This window comes from Myxine glutinosa, chromosome 1 (genome assembly GCF_964187855.1).
Source record: "Myxine glutinosa chromosome 1, kmMyxGlut1.1, whole genome shotgun sequence".
In the NCBI taxonomy this organism is placed as follows: Eukaryota; Metazoa; Chordata; class Myxini; order Myxiniformes; family Myxinidae; genus Myxine; species Myxine glutinosa.
Window position 1 is genome coordinate 266,160,441 of NC_136261.1, and position 18,321 is coordinate 266,178,761.

The window sequence follows — 18,321 nt, forward strand, 5'->3', positions numbered from 1 at the left end:
CAGATTTGAAATGTGGTTTTCCCAGGAAAGATCATGGCAGATAGTGAGACCCAAAAGCTTGAGTGACAGAACGTCTTGGAGAGGATTATTCAGAAAGTGGATGGGAGGGTTGTCCAGTCGGTCTTTTCGGAGAGACATCGTAAGAGTGTGAGATTTGTCAGGATTGAAAGACATGTTCCACTTGTTTGCCCAGTTTGTGATTTTGTCCAGGTCTGCAGAGAGTGAGAAGGCTGCAGACTGCCGATCTGAGGGATGAAGAATGGAGCGACAGAGAGTAGAGTCATCAGCAAAGAGATAGAGAGGATTTTCAAGAGAGTCAGAGAGATCATTGATGAAGACCAGAAAAAGCACAGGGCCCATATCATAAATTTACATCTATCTATAATTCCAGTAATCTCTGTGTGTCTGTGTGTCTGTGTGTCTGTGTGTCTGTGTGTCTGTGTGTCTGTGTGTCTGTGTGTCTGTGACCGCTGTTTCTCGACAACCACGGGTCCGATATACTTGAAACTTGCCAGGTATATTGCTGGGGACCCGAGGATGTGCCTTTTCAAGGTTTCATATTAATCGGACAATTACTTACCGAGCTATGTCCAAAAAACGATTCAACCAATCAGAGAGCAGCGAGCTATCACGTGTGCCGAACGTGGCGATCAGACTCTGCCTCGGACGGCACATTTGACAGCGTATTCATTTATTTCACGTTGGAAAACTATGTTGCCGTTAAACTATGTTTTAAAACGAATTCAAACTGCGATTAAATTAAAACGATTCATCCTAACTGCGATTTGCGAACTTCCGGACAGTGAAGACTGTCCGGCAGCACGCTTTCCGGCAGCCAATCACAGAACGCTTTGTTGCGTAGGCGTGGCCGATGTGAGACGAGCGGAGCTGAGCGCGTTACGAGCTGACCGCCATTACGGTACGTAATTCGATTTCTTATGCGCATTATTTCTCCCAATTCAGTCAGAGCGAAGGGCGGAAGCGAAGAGCGTTGTTTTTTTTGTTTACGGGCGTACGGGCGGGGTAGAGCGTACGGGTAGCGTTTTTTTTTTTTTTTGGCAAGGAACGGGCACCCACGTACGGGCAATGCCCTAGTATCAGTAAATCCACCAAGGAATGGCTGAAAAGAAAGAAATGGAGGGTTCTGGAATGGCCAAGTCAAAGCCCGGATCTAAATCCCATCGAGATGTTGTGGGGGGATTTGAAACGAGCTGTGCATGCAAGAAACCCTTCAAACATCGCACAGCTGAAATAATTCTGCATGGAGGAGTGGGCAAAAATTTCTCCCAGTCGATGTCAGAGACTGGTAGACAGTTATAAGAAACGCCTACTTGAGGTTGTTTCTGCCACAGGGGGCAATACCACCTATTAGAGCCAAGGGTGTACTTACTTTTTCCACATGCGAAATTTGCATTTGTTTATTTAAATTATACAATGGACTACAAAATGTAAATGTTTCATGATATTTGTTATACTAGGGCATGCCCGTACTATATATATATCTAAAATTATATCCCCCCCCTCTATTTACATGAAATGGTTTGGTCCATTCGCAAAGCCAAAGCGAACGGCTTGCGAGTACGGTGACAATCCCCCCCCTGTATTTACATGAAATGGTTTGGTCCAAAGCGAACGGCTTGCGAGTACGGTGACAATCCCCCCCCTCTATTTACATGGAATGGTTTGGTCCAAAGCGAACGGCTTGCGAGTACGGTGACAATCCCCCCCCTCTATTTACATGAAATGGTTTGGTCCAAAGCGAACGGCTTGCGGAGTTTGGTAAAGAAATCGCCATAGCTCGGTAACTACTTGTCCGATTAATATGAAACCTTGAAAAGGCACATCCTCGGGTCCCCAGCAATATACCTGGCAAGTTTCAAGTATATCGGACCGGTAGTTGTCGAGAAACAGCGGTCGCATACACACACACAGACACACACACACACACAGAGATTACTGGAATTATAGATAGATTATATCACCTTTATCTATCAATATTGTTGAAATGAAGATCAAATAGCTCTATGTTGAAATATGTTGAAAAACTCAAAACTTTACATGGGGTGTACTTACTTTTTCACATGACTGTAGATAGAGTATAGTATAGTAGTGAATTCTTATCTTCTATTTTCAGTCTCAAGTTTTGTATTGCTCAATATTCACTTTGCAATATGTTTTTTGGTTGTGATTTGATAGCTGACAGACGTCCATTTAATCAAACTGAACGCGGACGACGGACAAGGCTCTTTGAAACTCAGCATGCAGATAATACATGCTTTTCCAAAAGTGGCTTTCCAGTTTCTTACTGAGGTAACGACCTTCAGATTAGTAGTTGTAACACCTTTTTGGCTTTGTAAGTGTATATTTTTTAAGATGAAACTTATCTAAAAAATTAAAGCTATCAGAAGAAAGGTCTATCTCATGTCAAGACCTACAAATGTTAAGAACAAAAAGCATGATTTCTTGCTTGCTACATTATTGGAGTTTAAAATATAGCGTCAAAAGTACCGGCATGAAACATCGTAAAATTGCCTACGAGTATATATCCAGTGTGTGGGGTCTGCGAATGGCAAATTTGATTGGTTGTGAATGACGTAAAAATGTCGCAATATTTCGTCCAAGTACTACTAAACGGAATGGTTTTGAAAGGCTATTTTGGTTCTCCAGTGTTCAACTATATAAAATAACTGAAATAAAATAAAGATTTTAAAGGTTGGAGAAAAAAGACATTTTGGAAGTTTACTGACGTTGACCAAGGTGGACCTTGGTCTTTTACACTACCATATTTAACATGTTACATTAGGTCTTCGTGCCTGTTGTTTGTGTCCTTTATGACGTCCTTAAAAACAGTAGGTTTATTGTTTGGAATTCTTTTCAATTTTGCTTTCCAGACAGGCAGAGAGTAAAATAATTATCTCACTCCTCTTTGCACATGCACAATCGAGACAAATTCAAAGCCAAAGTATGGTAACAACAAAGGATCATTTTCCAATTCATGTTACTGTAGGAGCTGTGCTCCCACGTCAATCGGAAGAATGGACGCGACAAAAAGCTGGAATTCGTCCGAGTTTCTTTATTGTCACAAAACAACTCGGGTACTCTCCAAAGCCCGTTTATCGGGCAGCAATATATATACACACATTATCCCGGAAAAGGCGAGAGGGGGCGTGGCCGGGCGTCCTGGCCGCGGCCTGGCAAGTCGAGCGCGGGCCTGCCCGGGCGTCCTGGACGAGCCCGGCATGGTGATCGCTCCGCGTCCTTGGTAGGTGCAAGGCGATTGTGTAAACCCAGCGGTAGCCGCTACACACGTCCCCCCAGAATCGACTTGCACCGGCAGGGTCAATTTGAGGGGGGTCCTGATGACCCGGCCGAAGCGACCCCTGGCAGGTCGTGGGGGGGGGGGGGGTCCGGTGTGGTGGTGGGCGGTCGAGTGGGGGGCACCGTGGACGGGGGGCGGCCTCGCCGCGGCGGAAGGGCCAACCGTGGCGGTTGGTCGATGTCCACGTGCGCCGGCTTGAGGCGGTCCACCGCAATCCGGTCCGACCTGCCGCCGATGTCGATGACGAACGACTTGTCGTCCCGTCGCAGGACCCAGAAGGGCCCGTCGTACGGCAGCCGGAGTGGCCCCCGATGTGCGTCATGACGCACAAAAACGTACTCCGCTGTGCAAAGCGCTGGGGGGACGTAGGACTGGGGGTCACCGTGGTGGGATGTTGGCACGGGGGCAAACCGTCGGGCGGCCTCCTGGAGGTCCGAGCGCTGGTGAGCTGCGGACCAGGGACTGGTAGAATCGGGCACGAATTCGCCCGGGACGCGTAGCGCCTGGCCGTAAACAAGCTCGGCGGTGGATGCCCGGAGGTCCTCCTTGGGGGCCGTGCGGAGGCCCAAAAGGACCCACGGCAGCCGGTCGGCCCAACCGCCGTCTTGAAGGCCGGCCATGAGCGCGGCCTTCATGGAGCGGTGGAATCGCTCGCACAACCCGTTGGCTTGGGGGTGGTAGGCCGTAGTACGGTGGAGCTTGACCCCCAGGTTGCGGGCGACCGCGCCCCACAGCTCGGAGGTGAACTGCGGTCCGCGGTCTGACGAGATGTCCGCCGGTGCGCCGAAGCGGGCGACCCAGGTGGCGATGAAAGCCTGCGCCACGTCGGCGGTGGTGGTGGAGACGAGTGGAACGGCCTCCGGCCACCTGGTGGTCCTGTCCACCATGGTGAGCAGGTGTGTGAACCCCCGTGATGGGGGGAGGGGGCCCACCAGATCCACGTTGACGTGGTCGAAACGTCGTTCGGGCACGGTGAAAGGTGCCAGCGGGGCCTGGGTGTGTCGGTGGACCTTGGCCTGTTGGCAGGCTGTGCAGGTGCTGGTCCAATCGCGGACGTCCCGTCGAAGGCCGTGCCAGACGAATCGCGCCGACACCAGCTTCTGGGAAGCTTTCCGGCCCGGGTGGGAAAGGCCGTGGAGGGAGGCGAAGATGCGGCGTTGCCAGGTAACGGGCACGATGGGGCGAGGCTGGCCTTGGGAGACGTCGCAGGGCAGGACAGTGTCCGCGAAGGGGATGTCGGCCAGGCGGAGGCCTGTGTCCGCCGCCCAGAGGGCTTGCACCGTGGTGTCGGTGGTTTGGTCCGCCGCCATAAGCGCGAAGTCCATGCCGAGGTGGACCGCGTTCGCGCTGGCCCGAGAAAGACAGTCGGCCACGGCGTTGTTTTTGCCGGCGACGTGCCGGATGTCCGTGGTAAACTCCGACACGGCGGAGAGGTGGCGTTGTTGGCGGGCCGACCACGGCTCCGTGACCTTGGCCATTGCATAAACCAACGGCTTGTGGTCGACGAACTCCATGAAGGGTCGGCCCTCCAGGATGGTGGCGGAAATGGCGAACGGCCAGGTGTAGACCGAGGAGCTCACGGTCAAACGTGCTGTATTTGAGCTCGTTCGGCCGGAGCTGCCGGCTGAAAAAAGCGAGTGGCTGCCAAACCCCGTTCACCCATTGCTCATGTACGGCGCCCACCGCGTAGTCGGAGGCATCCGTGGTGAGGGCGATGGGAGCATTGAGCACCGGGTGAGCGAGCAGTGTTGCGTCGGCGAGGGCCCGCTTTGAGCTTTGGAAGGCCGCGTCCATTGCTGCGGACCAGACGATGTCGTGCTTGGCCGGCTTGCCCCGGAAGGCTTCGTAGAGGGGCCGCATGAGTTGAGCAGCGTGGGGCACGAAGCGGTGATAGAAATTCACCATTCCCAGGAATTCCTGCAGGGCCTTTATGGAGCGGGGACGCGGAAACGTGAGGATGGCCTCGACCTTGGTTGGCAGCGGCACGGCCCCGTTCTTGGTGATGTGGTGGCCCAAAAAATCAATGGCCGTCGTGCCGAAGTGGCATTTGGCCGGGTTGACGATGAGGCCGTGCTCGCTGAGGCGCCCGAACAGTGTTCGGAGGTGGAGGAGGTGCTCGGCCCGGGACGTGCTGGCGACGAAGATGTCGTCCAGGTAAACGAAGAGGAACGGCAGGTCACGCAGCACGCCGTCCATCAAGCGCTGGAACGCCTGAGCCGCGTTCTTTAGGCCAAACGGCATCCGTAGGAATTCGAATAAGCCGAACGGCGTGATGACGACCGTTTCAGGGACGTCGGCCGCCCTGACAGGTACCTGGTGATATCCCCGTATGAGATCGATTTTTGAAAAAATGACCCGTCCTGCCAGACGGGCGGAGAAGTCTTGGATGTGCGGGATCGGATACCTGTCGGGTGTGGTAGCGTCGTTAAGGCGGCGGTAGTCGCCACATGGGCGCCAGCCGCCCCCTGGCTTTGGGACGATGTGTAGTGGCGAAGCCCACGCACTATCGGAGCGCCGCACGATGCCGAGGTGTTCCAAAGCGTCGAACTCGGCTTTGGCCACGGCGAGCTTGGCTGGGTCGAGGCGGTGGGCTCTAGCGTAGACCGGCGGGCCCGTGGTTGGTATGTGGTGCTCGATCCCATGTCGTACTGCGATGGCCGAAAACGTCGGCCGCGTGAGGGCCGGGAACTCCGTGAGCAGGCGAGCAAACTCGTTCGCCACCGGGAGGGCGCATGCCAGCTCGGTCGGAGCGGAGCTGCTCAATGTGCATACCAGGGAGCTGAAGGTCTCGGCGTTGATGAGGCGACGCCGTTGGACGTCCACCAGCAGTCCGTGTGCGCAGAGGAAGTCGGCGCCTAGCAGAGCCATGGGCACGTTTGCGGTTACAAACGTCCAAGTAAAGCGTTGGCCGCCGAAGCAGAGGGTGACGTTGCGCGGGCCGAAGGTGCGGATGGCCGATCCGTTGGCCACAACCAAGGAGGGGCCGCAAACCGCGGACTGCCTGTCCTGATCAGCGGCGGGTATGATGCTCAGTTGGGCGCCGGTGTCGCACAGGAAGCGCCGTCCGGACGCTTTGTCCGTGATGAAAAGTCAGTTGCCCGTGTGGCCGGCGCTCATGGCTGGTAATGAACACTGGCCCGGCCGTTTCCCGGCCTGCCGAAGGTGCACGGGGGTCGGCATGTCCGGGCCTTCTGTCCGAACCTGGCATGATAGTAACACCACGCTTGGTCAGGTGGAGGCCCCTGTCGTCGTGCTGGAGGTGGTCGGCTCGGCGTAGCGGCCGCCAATTGCGTCGGCAGTTCGGTCGTCAACCGTGCCGGGTGCTCGGGCGCCATGGGCGTTGCGTCGGACGGCGGTGGGCCCCAGGTCGCTGCTGCAATGCGTTGGCCTGCCGCGGAGATCTTGTCGGCTTCCCTGGCGAGGGCGCGGGGATCCGTGATCGTCGTACTTGCCAGGGCGAAGCGTACCGGGCTAGGCAGCTGACGGAGGAACAGCTCCCGGAACAGGAATGCCGGAGAGTGCTCGCCGAGCAGCGAAAGCATGTAGTCCATTCGCTCGGAAGGGCGCGTGTCGCCGAGCTCGGGCAGGTCGAGCAGGCGCCGTGCGCGTTCCGCCGATGGGAGGGCGAAAGCGTCGAGGAGGAGCTTTTTAATCGCGCCGTATTTGTCAGCGGCTGGCGGGCTCTCGAGGAGGCTCAGGGCGCGGGCTGCGGTGGCTGAACCGTGCGCTGCTACCACATGGTGGAAGCGGGTGTCGTCGGCCATGATGCCTCGCAGGGCGAACAGGGAGTCCGCCTGGGCGAACCAAACCGCCGCCGCGTGAGCCTCCCAGAAGGTAGGCAGTTGAAGGGCAACTGCCGTGTCCATGTCGGTAGGTCACCAATGTAGGAGCTGTGCTCCCACGTCAATCGGAAGAATGGACGCGACAAAAAGCTGGAATTCGTCCGAGTTTCTTTGTTGTCACAAAACAACTCGGGTACTCTCCAAAGCCCGTTTATCGGGCAGCAATATATATACACACATTATCCCGGAGCGTTTGCCCGGGAAAGGCGAGAGGGGGCGTGGCCGGGCGTCCTGGCCACGGCCTGGCAAGTCGAGCGAGCGTGGCCGGGCGTGCCCGGGCATGCCCGGGCGTCCCGGCCGAGGCCTGGCAAGTTGAGCGCGGGCCTGCCCGGGCGTCCTGGACGAGCCCGGCATGGTGATCGCTCCGCGTCCTTCGTAGGTGCAAGGCGATTGTGTAAACCCAGCGGTAGCCGCTACATTACGATTCATGTTCAAAATATAACATTAAATTGAAATTAATTTGGTACTCGATCATAAACTGATGTTTGTAGACAAACAGACACAGAATGAGTGAGCCAAATGTTTAACTCCGCTTTTCACTTCAAGTGCACGTGGTAATAAATAGCTATGCTACCGTACCAAATCAGAGCACACCAGGCAAAAAAGACTACTTTGTTCAATTAATTAAAGATTACAACATGTATAACCATTACTGTTTTATTTAGAATACTTTGTCAAACACCATAATATTCAAGTACAGCTGCAACATAATAAATTTCATAGATGAAAAAAAAGGTTCAGGAATTTCATGTCTACTCCAAATTTAATTAAACAAGACCGAAAGTCTAACAGTGGTGTAGCCAGGCTTGTTTGATACTTTAGTTGAAGAGGATAGTATGACCTGGGTGGAGAAACCAGTTAGCAAATAATGTAAGTATTTAATTATTTTGAAGTACTCCAAGTCTCTAAGCTGGAACAAGTCAACATGGAAGTGAAGAGATTGCATTGAGACACTGGTTTATTCTATACTAGGGCATGCCCGTACTATATATATATATCTAAAATTATATCCCCCCCCTCTATTTACATGGAATGGTTTGGTCCATTCGCAAAGCCAAAGGCAAAGCGAACGGCTTGCGAGTACGGTGACAATCCCCCCCCTCTATTTACATCAAATGGTTTGGTCCATTCGCAACGACCACAGAACCCCCCCCCCCCCCCCCTATTTACATGAAATGGTTTGGTCCATTCGCAACGCCAAAGCGAACGGCGAACGGCTAAATCGCCATAGCTCGGTAACTACTTGTCCGATTAATTTCAAACCTTGAAAAGGCACATCCTCGGGTCCCCAGCAATATACCTGGCAAGTTTCAAGTATATCGGACCCGTGGTTGTCGAGAAACAGCGGTCACAGACAAACACACAGACATACACACATACACACACACACACACACACACACACACACACACACACACACACACACACACACACACACACACACACACACACACACACACACACACACACACACACACACAGAGATTACTGGAATTATAGATAGATGTTGGTCAGTTAGTCAACACTATCAAAGTGACCTCAGCACCATCCTGACATGCACCACGGTGTGTGTTACGGAATGAGGTGTTTTACGGCGGCCGGAGTGCAAATCCTGCCACCAACTTCCTTGAGAAAGGACCCTGTGAGTTCGTACTCATTTTGCCGACCTCGGGAGGATGACAGGCTGCCAACCCCACCTGGTGTTAATTCAACAGCTGACTGGGATTCGAACTCAGGACCCTAGGATCCAAGCCCGCTGCCCTAACCGTTAAGCCAACACCAGGCTTAGGGTGGTTGGAGGCTGTCAGAAGAAATGCTTCAATGTTTGAAGAGCCCTTAATCAAAGTTTTAATTATATATGATCTGGGGGGCATGCACCCTCCCCCGGCCCCCTAACATATATCATCACCCTGTTGTCATAATTTCAGTTCCCCCCAATCATCAAGTTTGATAATTTGCCCCAAACAGGTATATGACATAATATATGAACGTTCCCTAAAGGGTGTTGAAAGAAACATAACTGGCAAAGCCAAGCGGCATAACATTCTACCTTTCAGAAGCGTAATTGTCGGCTATAAAACTCACCCAATCTGGAGGATAAATATGTGAAGGACATACATACAGAGAGACAAACGCTGTAAACACAGGAACCAAACATCTACGCCATAAAAAAAATCGTTTATTTAATCACGAATTTGCCAGTTCTAAAAGCCTCGAAAAGTTTGAAGAAGAGGAAGAAGCGCTAATGTATGGTTTATTCACATAGCAGTTTGAATGGAAACATTTATTATTCTACGACAGTAGAAACTCTTTAGAATGACACGGAACGAGCATACAAAATTATATATACAGAAGTGATATTTTGCGAAGCAATATAAAAATATATAAAACTACACAGAATCAACCCACAAACAACAACAACCACAGCCACGATAACAATCGAGTGTTATAAAAGATCCTTATTTTCACGTGTTTTACTTCATGTGTTTCACGTTTGTTTGTCTTTCACACCGAATGAAAAACGTAAAGGTAGAGCACGCAGATTGTGATACATGACAGGTTCAACGATATGTCCGGCCTGAACGGCATAGGAATCAAAATGGTGGTGTGTGGAGTCATCTGTCCTACCGCCGTATTGCCGTAATGACATCACATCACCCCTGTCATGTGACCAGAACCTCAGCTCTAATTGGTGTACGTTTGAGGGGACATACATCCATACATACGCACAAACACTGTTGTAGACGGCTTTGCTCTATAGGCTACACCGTAAAAATAGTAAATACCTTGAAAGCTTCATTTATTTTAAAAACAAGTGACAAGTCACCACTTCAATTGCTAAAACAAAGCTTTTGGAAGAGATGTCACCCACCAATAGGTGCACGCCCTGTCGTGGGCCTCAGCTGTGGTCTTGCTGTGGCAAAGAACCCTCCCTTTCCAGTGCTGCCAGCCACATTAAATGATGTCCCACTTGGTCGGCCATCACTTCTGCTGCCTACTCTCACAGCTCCAGATGCCTTTGGCTCTGCATAGACATAGGGAAAAAAAAAAAACTCCTTGACTCGGCTTTACAACCTTCAGGTAACCAACCAACCAACCAACCAACCAACCAACCAACCAACCAACCAACCAACCAACCAACCAACCAACCAACCAACCAACACACACACACACACACACACACACACACACACACACACACACACACACACACACACACACACACACACACACCATCTTTCCCCCTACCCCTCCCACACAGGCTTTGCCCTCTTCTTACTCTTAATTCATCCCAACCTCATTTCCTTTCCATCTTGTAATATCCCCTCTTTCGAGTCAATCTAGTGTCCTCGCTCCACCCCAGCCCCACCCTACCCTCTGCATACGTAATAAAGAGACAGACCCTAAACATCGCCTTGGATTAAGAGTGTCAAAACATTTTTGTACTATGAGCAGATTGTTCCCTATGCAAACAGACAAAGGGCTAGCCCACTGAATATACAAGTCATTGGCTAACATTACAACATGTGTGATACAACAACCATCATAAATGTAAAGCACAAGCACCATTCTGCAAATTATAGCACTTTGAAGTTTTTATAAATTGAGTTCGACAGCAAAAGAGGTGAAAATAAGCTACAGGATCCTCCCAATACCCAGGCACAAAAACAACATCTGAAACTTCACCGAATTAAGATCACTTTAATTAAAAGATGGCTCACGCCAGCCCTCTCACGACGAACCCAGTACAGAGCACGTTCAATGCCGTTGGGAAACAATCCTGCAGCCCAATGAAAATCAACTATTGGAACACGTGGCCCAAAAGTTGTCATTTGGCCACCTCACCTTATGTTAAAATGATTTTAAAAGCTACTTTTAAAATAACTAAACTTTTGAGCAATAAAATTTTTTGAGCACATACTGAACTTTTCACCCCTTTTTTGTAAAAAGCAACTCAAAACTTCAGAACACAACTTTTCATCTATATTTCTGCAGGTATGTTCAGCCACATGGCACAAATAGCATCATCACTTGAAGAGATACCTGACCAGTACAACACTCCCTGGATAGTTAAACAAAAATCATAAAGACAGAGAGAAACAAAATAGATAGAAACAAAACAACAAACAAAACAAACAAAACAAAATATATCGGTCATACCCAGCTGCACCTGGATTATGTGTCCTTCTCTCCCGCCAAGGTGGAGAAGTGGTAGTCAAAGCTCGACTCCGATTCTGCAACTGGACCGTAGCTGCACGCCCTGTAGTGGGCCTCAGCCGTGGTCTTGCTGTGGCAAAGACCCTCCCATTCCAGTGCTGCCAGCCATATTAAATGATTTCCCTCTTGGTCGGCTATCGCTTCTGCTTTCTACTCTCACAGCCACGGGTCCAAAGATCCTGCTCTGCCGCTCTAGCACACCCTCTCTCTGTTCTCTTCGCCCTCTCTTTTGCTCAAGGTAATCTGCCATTGCTTGGAAATCAGCCAAAATTACCGCTCAACACAAAAAGGTGCAAAAACAGATCCTTGCAACTACAGACCCAATCAGCCGGCTCCCAATAATCAGCAAGGTCATGGAATTCATCATCACTTCTGATATTACATCTTTCCTCTTCTCCAATGGCTTGATATCTGATCATCAATTTGGATTCAGACCAGGCCACTCTACTCTGGACATGCTGCTTCTGCTGTCTCAACAATGGATGGAAGTCCTCAACACCAGACAGGAAATCAGAGCCATCTCCCTTGTGACATATCTCGTGCCTTCAATACGGTCCGGCACCCCGCTTTGCTCACCAAACTCTCTACCTGTCGTAATCAATGCGTGGCTCTCTCCTCATCTCCTTTTGGAATCCTCTCATCTCCTTTTCCTGTCCAGGCTGGAGTTTCTCAAGGCAGTGTTCTGGGCCCTGTGCTTTTTCTAATCTTCATTAATGATCACTCCAACACTCTGGAAAATTATCTTTATCTTTCTACTGATGACTCCACTCTCTGCTGTTCCATCTCGCAACCCTCAGATCAGCAGGCAGCAGCCTCTTCACTCCCTGCAGACCTGTATAAAATCACAAGCTGGTCAAACAAGTAGAACATGTCTTTCAATCCTGACAAATCTCACACTCTCACAATGTCATCTCCGAAAAGACTGTATGGAAAACGCACCCATCTACTTTCTTAACAATCCTCTCGAAGAAGTTCTGTCACTCAAGCTTTTGGCTCTCACTATCTGCCATGATCTTTCCTGGGAAGACCAAATTTCCAAGCTGGCCGCCAAAGCCAAAGTCTTTCCTTGCCACTGCTGAGCTACTCACCACTTACAAAGCTTTCGTCCGCAGCTTGATGGAACACTGCTCTCCCCTCTGGGCTGGTGTTCCTGCCGAACACCTAGCTCGGCTTCACGCTGTAGAAACCAAGGCTTTTAGAATCATTGGTATCTCCTGCGATGAAACACATTCCGAGGGCCTTTCACTCTCTCACCGCAGGCAGGTGATGGTCTTTCTGTCTTCCACCAACTCCTCTCCGGCCTAGGTCCCCCAGCTCTGTCTGTGCTCTGTCCCCAAAATATTCCTGCAGGACACACAAGGTCTGCCAGCACCCGTTTTCTGGTGAAACTGCCAAAATCAAGACTCTCTGCTCACCTTCACTCCTTCATTCCTCTTTTCTCCTACCTCTGGAATAAGCTCCCACACTTTCTTCAATTGCACTCTTCCCTCCAGTTCTTTAAAACAGCTGTTCACCACCATCTTGTATCTTCCTCCATCCAAAACCTTGATATTTTCTACCCCCGTTAATCCACCTCCTTCAAATTCCCTGTATTCTTTCCTGAATGTCCCTGTGGTGTCCATCTTGTTTTTCCCTTGTACCCCGCCCCATCCCTTGCCCTTCCATAGATCTCCCGATGTCCCTGTTCTCTACTGTTGTTGTGCTTCCCTCTCTCTCTCTCTCTCCCCCCTCTTACCTCCCGCTCCCTTTATTATATGTTACTAGGGCGTGCCCGTACGTGCTTGCCCGTACGTGCGTGCAAAAAAACATGCGTGCAAACAACAACAACAAAAAAAAACTTTGAAACCACGTGGCAGTAACGACCACAGAACCCCCCCCCCTCTATTTACATGAAATGGTTTGGTCCATTCGCAAAGCCAAAGCGAACGGCTTGCGAGTACGGTAGAACCCCCCCCCCCCCCCCCTCTATTTACATGAAATGGTTTGGTCCATTCGCAAAGCCAAAGCGAACGGCTTGCGAGTACGGTGACCATACCTTGGGAACCACTTGTCCGATTAATTTCAAACCTTGAAAAGGCACATCCTCGGGTCCCCAGCAATATACCTGGCAAGTTTCAAGTATATCGGACCCGTGGTTGTCGAGAAACAGCGGTCACAGACAAACACACAGACACACAGAGATTACTGGAATTATAGATAGATATGTGTTAGCTCTTATATGAGCCTTGACTTAGTATACAAAACAAAAAAGATGCAATCATAAACAGACAAACCGTCCACCATCGGTGGCGGAGGTAGTTAATGCATTTTAACAGTTTTGCATTTTTGATGTGCAATGTGCATGTTGCTAATCATTGTTCTGAACTCTGAACAGTTAAAATGACCAAAGCAAATTATTATCCCTCTTATCACAACAGATGTTACTTCCCTCTCCACGACGTCTCCCTTTCAATGCTTTCAACAGCAACCTAAAAAAAATTGCTGATTTTTCATCGAATGGATAAACATATGGACAAAGAATAGTAGACAAACAAAAGTAGACAATGGACAAATATACACAATATACACAATATACACAATACACAATATACACAAATATACACAATACACAATGGACAAATATACACAAATATACAAACAAAAGTAGACAATGGACAAACATATACACAATTCAAGAGATGCACAACACTTATAATTTAACATTGATATCAGACTCATTATGGAGCTTTATACAGATCACAAACAGGATAAAGGGCTTTGTAGACACCAGTGAGCTTTGACATGAATTACAAGGGCATTAGTAGACAATGGAAAAACATATGGTATACATGGCATTTGAACATGGATTACCAGCATCACGAGCTGTCAGTAAATAAAACATGAATGTGAAAAAAACCAACTCTAACTTGTGGGATGGAACTCTAGACAACATTTTTATTTCTCATTTTCAGGATTTTCAAAGGAATAAAATAAACTTGGATAATAATAATAATAATTCATTTATTTTGTATAGCGCTTTTCAAGAAGCCCAAAGGCGCTTTGACAGAGTGGAAAACATAATGCATAACAATACATGAAAACAACAATTGCAAAAAGACAAGAATCAATAGGGAAATATTTAAAGCAAAAGGAGGGAGAAGGAGAAGAGATAGTCAGGGGTTAAATGCTGTGGGTTGAATGTTGAATGCAGTGTTGAACAGGTGGGTCTTTAGTGATGTTTTGAATGTGGTGAGTGAGGAGGAGTCTCTGATGGTGTGAGGTAGTGAGTTCCAGAGGGTGGGAGCAGCGATGGAGAAGGCCCTGTCCCCCCAGGATCTGAATTTGGTCCGGATGGAGGGGGTCAGGAGGTTGGTACCAGCAGAGCGGAGGTTGCGGGTGGGAGTGTGTCTGGAGAGGAGGTCAGCCAGGTAGGATGGGGCCAGGTTATGGAGGGCTTTGTATGTCAAGAGGAGGATTTTGTACTGGATTCTCTGGGGGATGGGGAGCCAGTGAAGCTTGTAAAGGATGGGGGTGATGTGGTCACGGGTCCAGGAATGGGTGAGTAGATGGGCAGCGGAGTTCTGAATGTATTGGAGTTTATTGGTGATTTTTGAGGGTGAACCATAGAGGAGGCTATTGCAGTAGTCCAGACGGGAGGTGATGAAGGCGTGGATGAGGGTTTCTGCAGCCGTGGAGGAGAGGGATGAGCGGAGACGGGCAATGTTTTTCAGGTGAAAGAAGGCTGACTTTGTGATCTGTTTAGTGTATTTGTCGAAGGAGAGGGTTTGGTCAAAGATGACGCCAAGATTCCGGATGTGCGGGGAGGTGGATACTGGGATACCGTCGATGTTGAGGGCAAAGTTATGGGTGGATTTTGTGAGCGTTTTTGGGCCAATGATGATTATTTCAGATTTATCACAGTTAAGCTTGAGGAAGTTGATTTGAAGCCAGGATTTTATTTCAGTGATGCAGTTTGTCAGGATAGAGTGGGTGTCGGTGGAGACGGACTTGGTGGAGGTGAAAAGCTGGATGTCATCGGCGAAGCAGTGGAATTGGAGACCATGACGGCGGATTAAGTGACCGAGGGGGGGACAGGTAATGGATGAAGAGGAGGGGGCCAAGAACTGAACCTTGGGGGACACCTTGGGGGAGGGGAGCAGTGGGGGATTTGCAGTTATTGATGGAGTTGAACTGGCGTCTGTCAGAGAGGTATGATTTAATCCAAGAGAGGGCAGTGCCGGTAACGTTAAAGGTGGATTCAAGTCGGGTGAGGAGGATGGTGTGATCGATGGTGTCAAAGGCAGCGCTGAGGTCGAGGAGGACGAGAATGTTGAGGTTGCCAGCGTCAGAGGAGAGGAGAAGGTCGTTGGTGATTTTGAGGAGAGCAGTTTCAGTACTGTGGTTGGAGCGGAATCCGGATTGGAATGTTTCATACAGGTTATTGGCAGAGAGGTGATGTTTGAGTTGAGTGGCTACAGCGCGTTCCAAAACTTTTGACAGAAAGGGTAGGTTGGAGATGGGTCTGAAGTTGTTTAGGGTGTCAGGGTTTAGACCAGGTTTTTTTAGAATGGGGGTAACAGCAGCAATTTTGAGGGAAGGTGGGACGATGCCTGTAGACAGGGAGGAGTTTATTGTTGCAATGATAAGTGGAGAGAGAGCAGGGAGGGAGGCCTTGACAAAGCTGGAGGGGATGGGGTCAAGAGTGCAGGTGGCAGTTTTCATTCCTATGAGGAGTTCAGAGAGGTCAGTAGGGGAGATTGGGGAGAACCGAGACAGGGGATGGCGACAAGGGGGGGCAGGTGGTTGGAGGGGGAGCGGGTGCGGCGGTGGTCAAGCTGTTGTAGATGTTGTCAATTTTGCGTTGGAGGAAAGAGAGGAAGGAGATGCAGTTGTCTACTGTGAATGACTGGGTGGTGGTGTTCAGGGGGCGGAGGAGTTTGTTTATTGTCGAGAAGAGTGCTTTTGGGTTTCCGGAGCCAGAGTGGATAATTTGAGAGTAGTAGGCGGAGCGGGCGCGGGAGAGGGCATCTTTGTAGTGTTGTAGGTGGTCCTTGTAGGCTTGGGAGTGAACTGTGAGACCTGTTTTATTGCAGAGTCTTTCAAGTTGGCGAGCACGAGTTTTCACCAGGCGGAGTTCAGGGGTAAACCAGGGAGCAGAATGGGTGAAAGAAACTGTTTTGGTTTTTACAGGCGCAAGCTGGTCAAGGCAGGAGGAGAGAGTGTGGTTGTAGTAGTCAGTGAGGTCGGAAGGGGTGTGGAGGTCAACGAAGGGAGAAGTGGACATTTTTTCAGAGAGGGTGGATGAGAATGAGGTAGGTGAAAGAGCGTTTAGCTTACGGAAGTTGATAGTGCGATAATGCCTTGGTGCTGGGGTGGGGTTGTTGATGGTCATAGTGATAGCTGAGTGGTCAGAGAGGGTGAGGTCGGAGCCAGAGAGATGGTGCAAATTTAATCCAGTGGAGCAGACAAGGTCCAAAATGTGACCACGGATATGGGTAGGAAAGTCGACATGTTGAGTGAGGTTAAAGCAGGTGAGTAAATCAGTGAAGTCAGTGGTTATTGTGGAGTCAGTGGAGTCCATGTGGATATTGAAATCACCAAGGAGGAGGATTGAGGGGGAGAGGGAACATAGCTGGGTCAGAAAGTAGGAGAAGTCAGACAGGAATGATGGGTGTGGCTTGGGAGGGCGGTAGACGACAGCCATGACTGACTGCGTGCGACCAGAGAGTTTAAAAGCCACGTGTTCAAATGATGAGGATGAGGCGATGGGGATGAGGCTGGTCCTGATGTCTTGACGGTGGATAACGGCAATTCCACCACCTCGGCCCCCCGAGCGTGGTTTATTGACGTAGGAATATCCATTGGGTGTGGTGAGGTTGAGTGTGTAGTAGTCCAGAGGTTGTTGCCAGGTTTCGGTGAGACAGAGAAAGTCCAGTTTGTTATCCAGGATGTATTCGTTCAGGATGAGGCATTTGTTGTTGAGGGACCGGGTGTTGAACAGGGTGAGCTTGATGTTGTTTTGAACAGCAAGGATGAATTCAGGTGATTTAGCCAGGGTTCGTAGGCAGGAGGTGCGATTGTGTGCGTTGCTGTGACCAGGTGCGCTGGGACGAAGAGTGAGAGTGCGCTGAGCCGACCAGAGGACGGGGATTGAGTGACCTGATTGCAAATATACAAACTTACGACCGGAGCCACGGTGAATGTACCTGGGTCGTCGGAGGAGTCCATTTGATTTTATGGCAGAGATGCATGATGGGGTGGAGCAGGTATTGAGCAGAAGGAGCCTTGCGGCGGAGTACCGCAGAGCCATGCCAGGCAGGAGCGGAGAGACGAGACGAGGCCAAGGTTGAGGAGGTGAAACAATGGTCCCAACCCACGGGAGCGGGCCTGAGGAAACGAAGGAGCCAGGTAGGTGAAGCCAGGAGCAGAGCCGGGACCACGCAGAGGGCAGGCAGGAGCAAAGAGACGATCACGAGGCCAAGGTTGATCACGGCAAAGCGGCAAATGTAGCGGTAATCGACCGCCGCCGCGACAAATCTAGATCACGGCAGGAAACCGTCACCAAACCGCTGCGATGGTCACAACCCACGAGAGCGTGCCCGAGGAAACAGCGAGCAGGCGAAGGAGCCGGGCAGGCGAAGCAGGGAGCAGAGCCGGGGCTATGCAGAGGGCAGACTCAATGGCCAAAAAATCCGCACGACCACCAAAAAAGCAAGCAACTGACAGTGGCCCGGTCGAAGAAGTGGCGAGCATGTGACGCCTGCGTCCTCTTCATACCGGACCGGAAGCGGAAGCTCAAGGAGCCAGGTTTTATGATGCGAGGCCTTTTCCCTTTACATTTTTACCTTACTTGATGGATCATTAAAATGATCACATATTGAACCACCATGAAATGTACTTATACCTCATGACCTACTTAAGTTCATTCAGACACAAATGTTTTACCGCTATTTTGTTTTCATA

At 50.1% G+C, this 18,321-nt stretch overlaps 1 protein-coding gene across 3 annotated transcripts in view; it reads right to left on the reverse strand.

Annotated features, from left to right (window-relative positions):
• The window catches only part of LOC137437018 (WAS/WASL-interacting protein family member 1), a 164,779-nt gene that overhangs the window by 55,780 nt on the left and 90,678 nt on the right, over positions 1–18,321 (reverse strand). For all 3 annotated transcript variants that reach the window (XM_078786701.1, XM_068131327.2, XM_078786695.1), the window contains exon 4: positions 10,034–10,186. In XM_078786701.1, the coding sequence (XP_078642827.1) occupies positions 10,034–10,186 (153 nt within the window). The remainder of the gene's footprint in view (positions 1–10,033; positions 10,187–18,321) is intronic.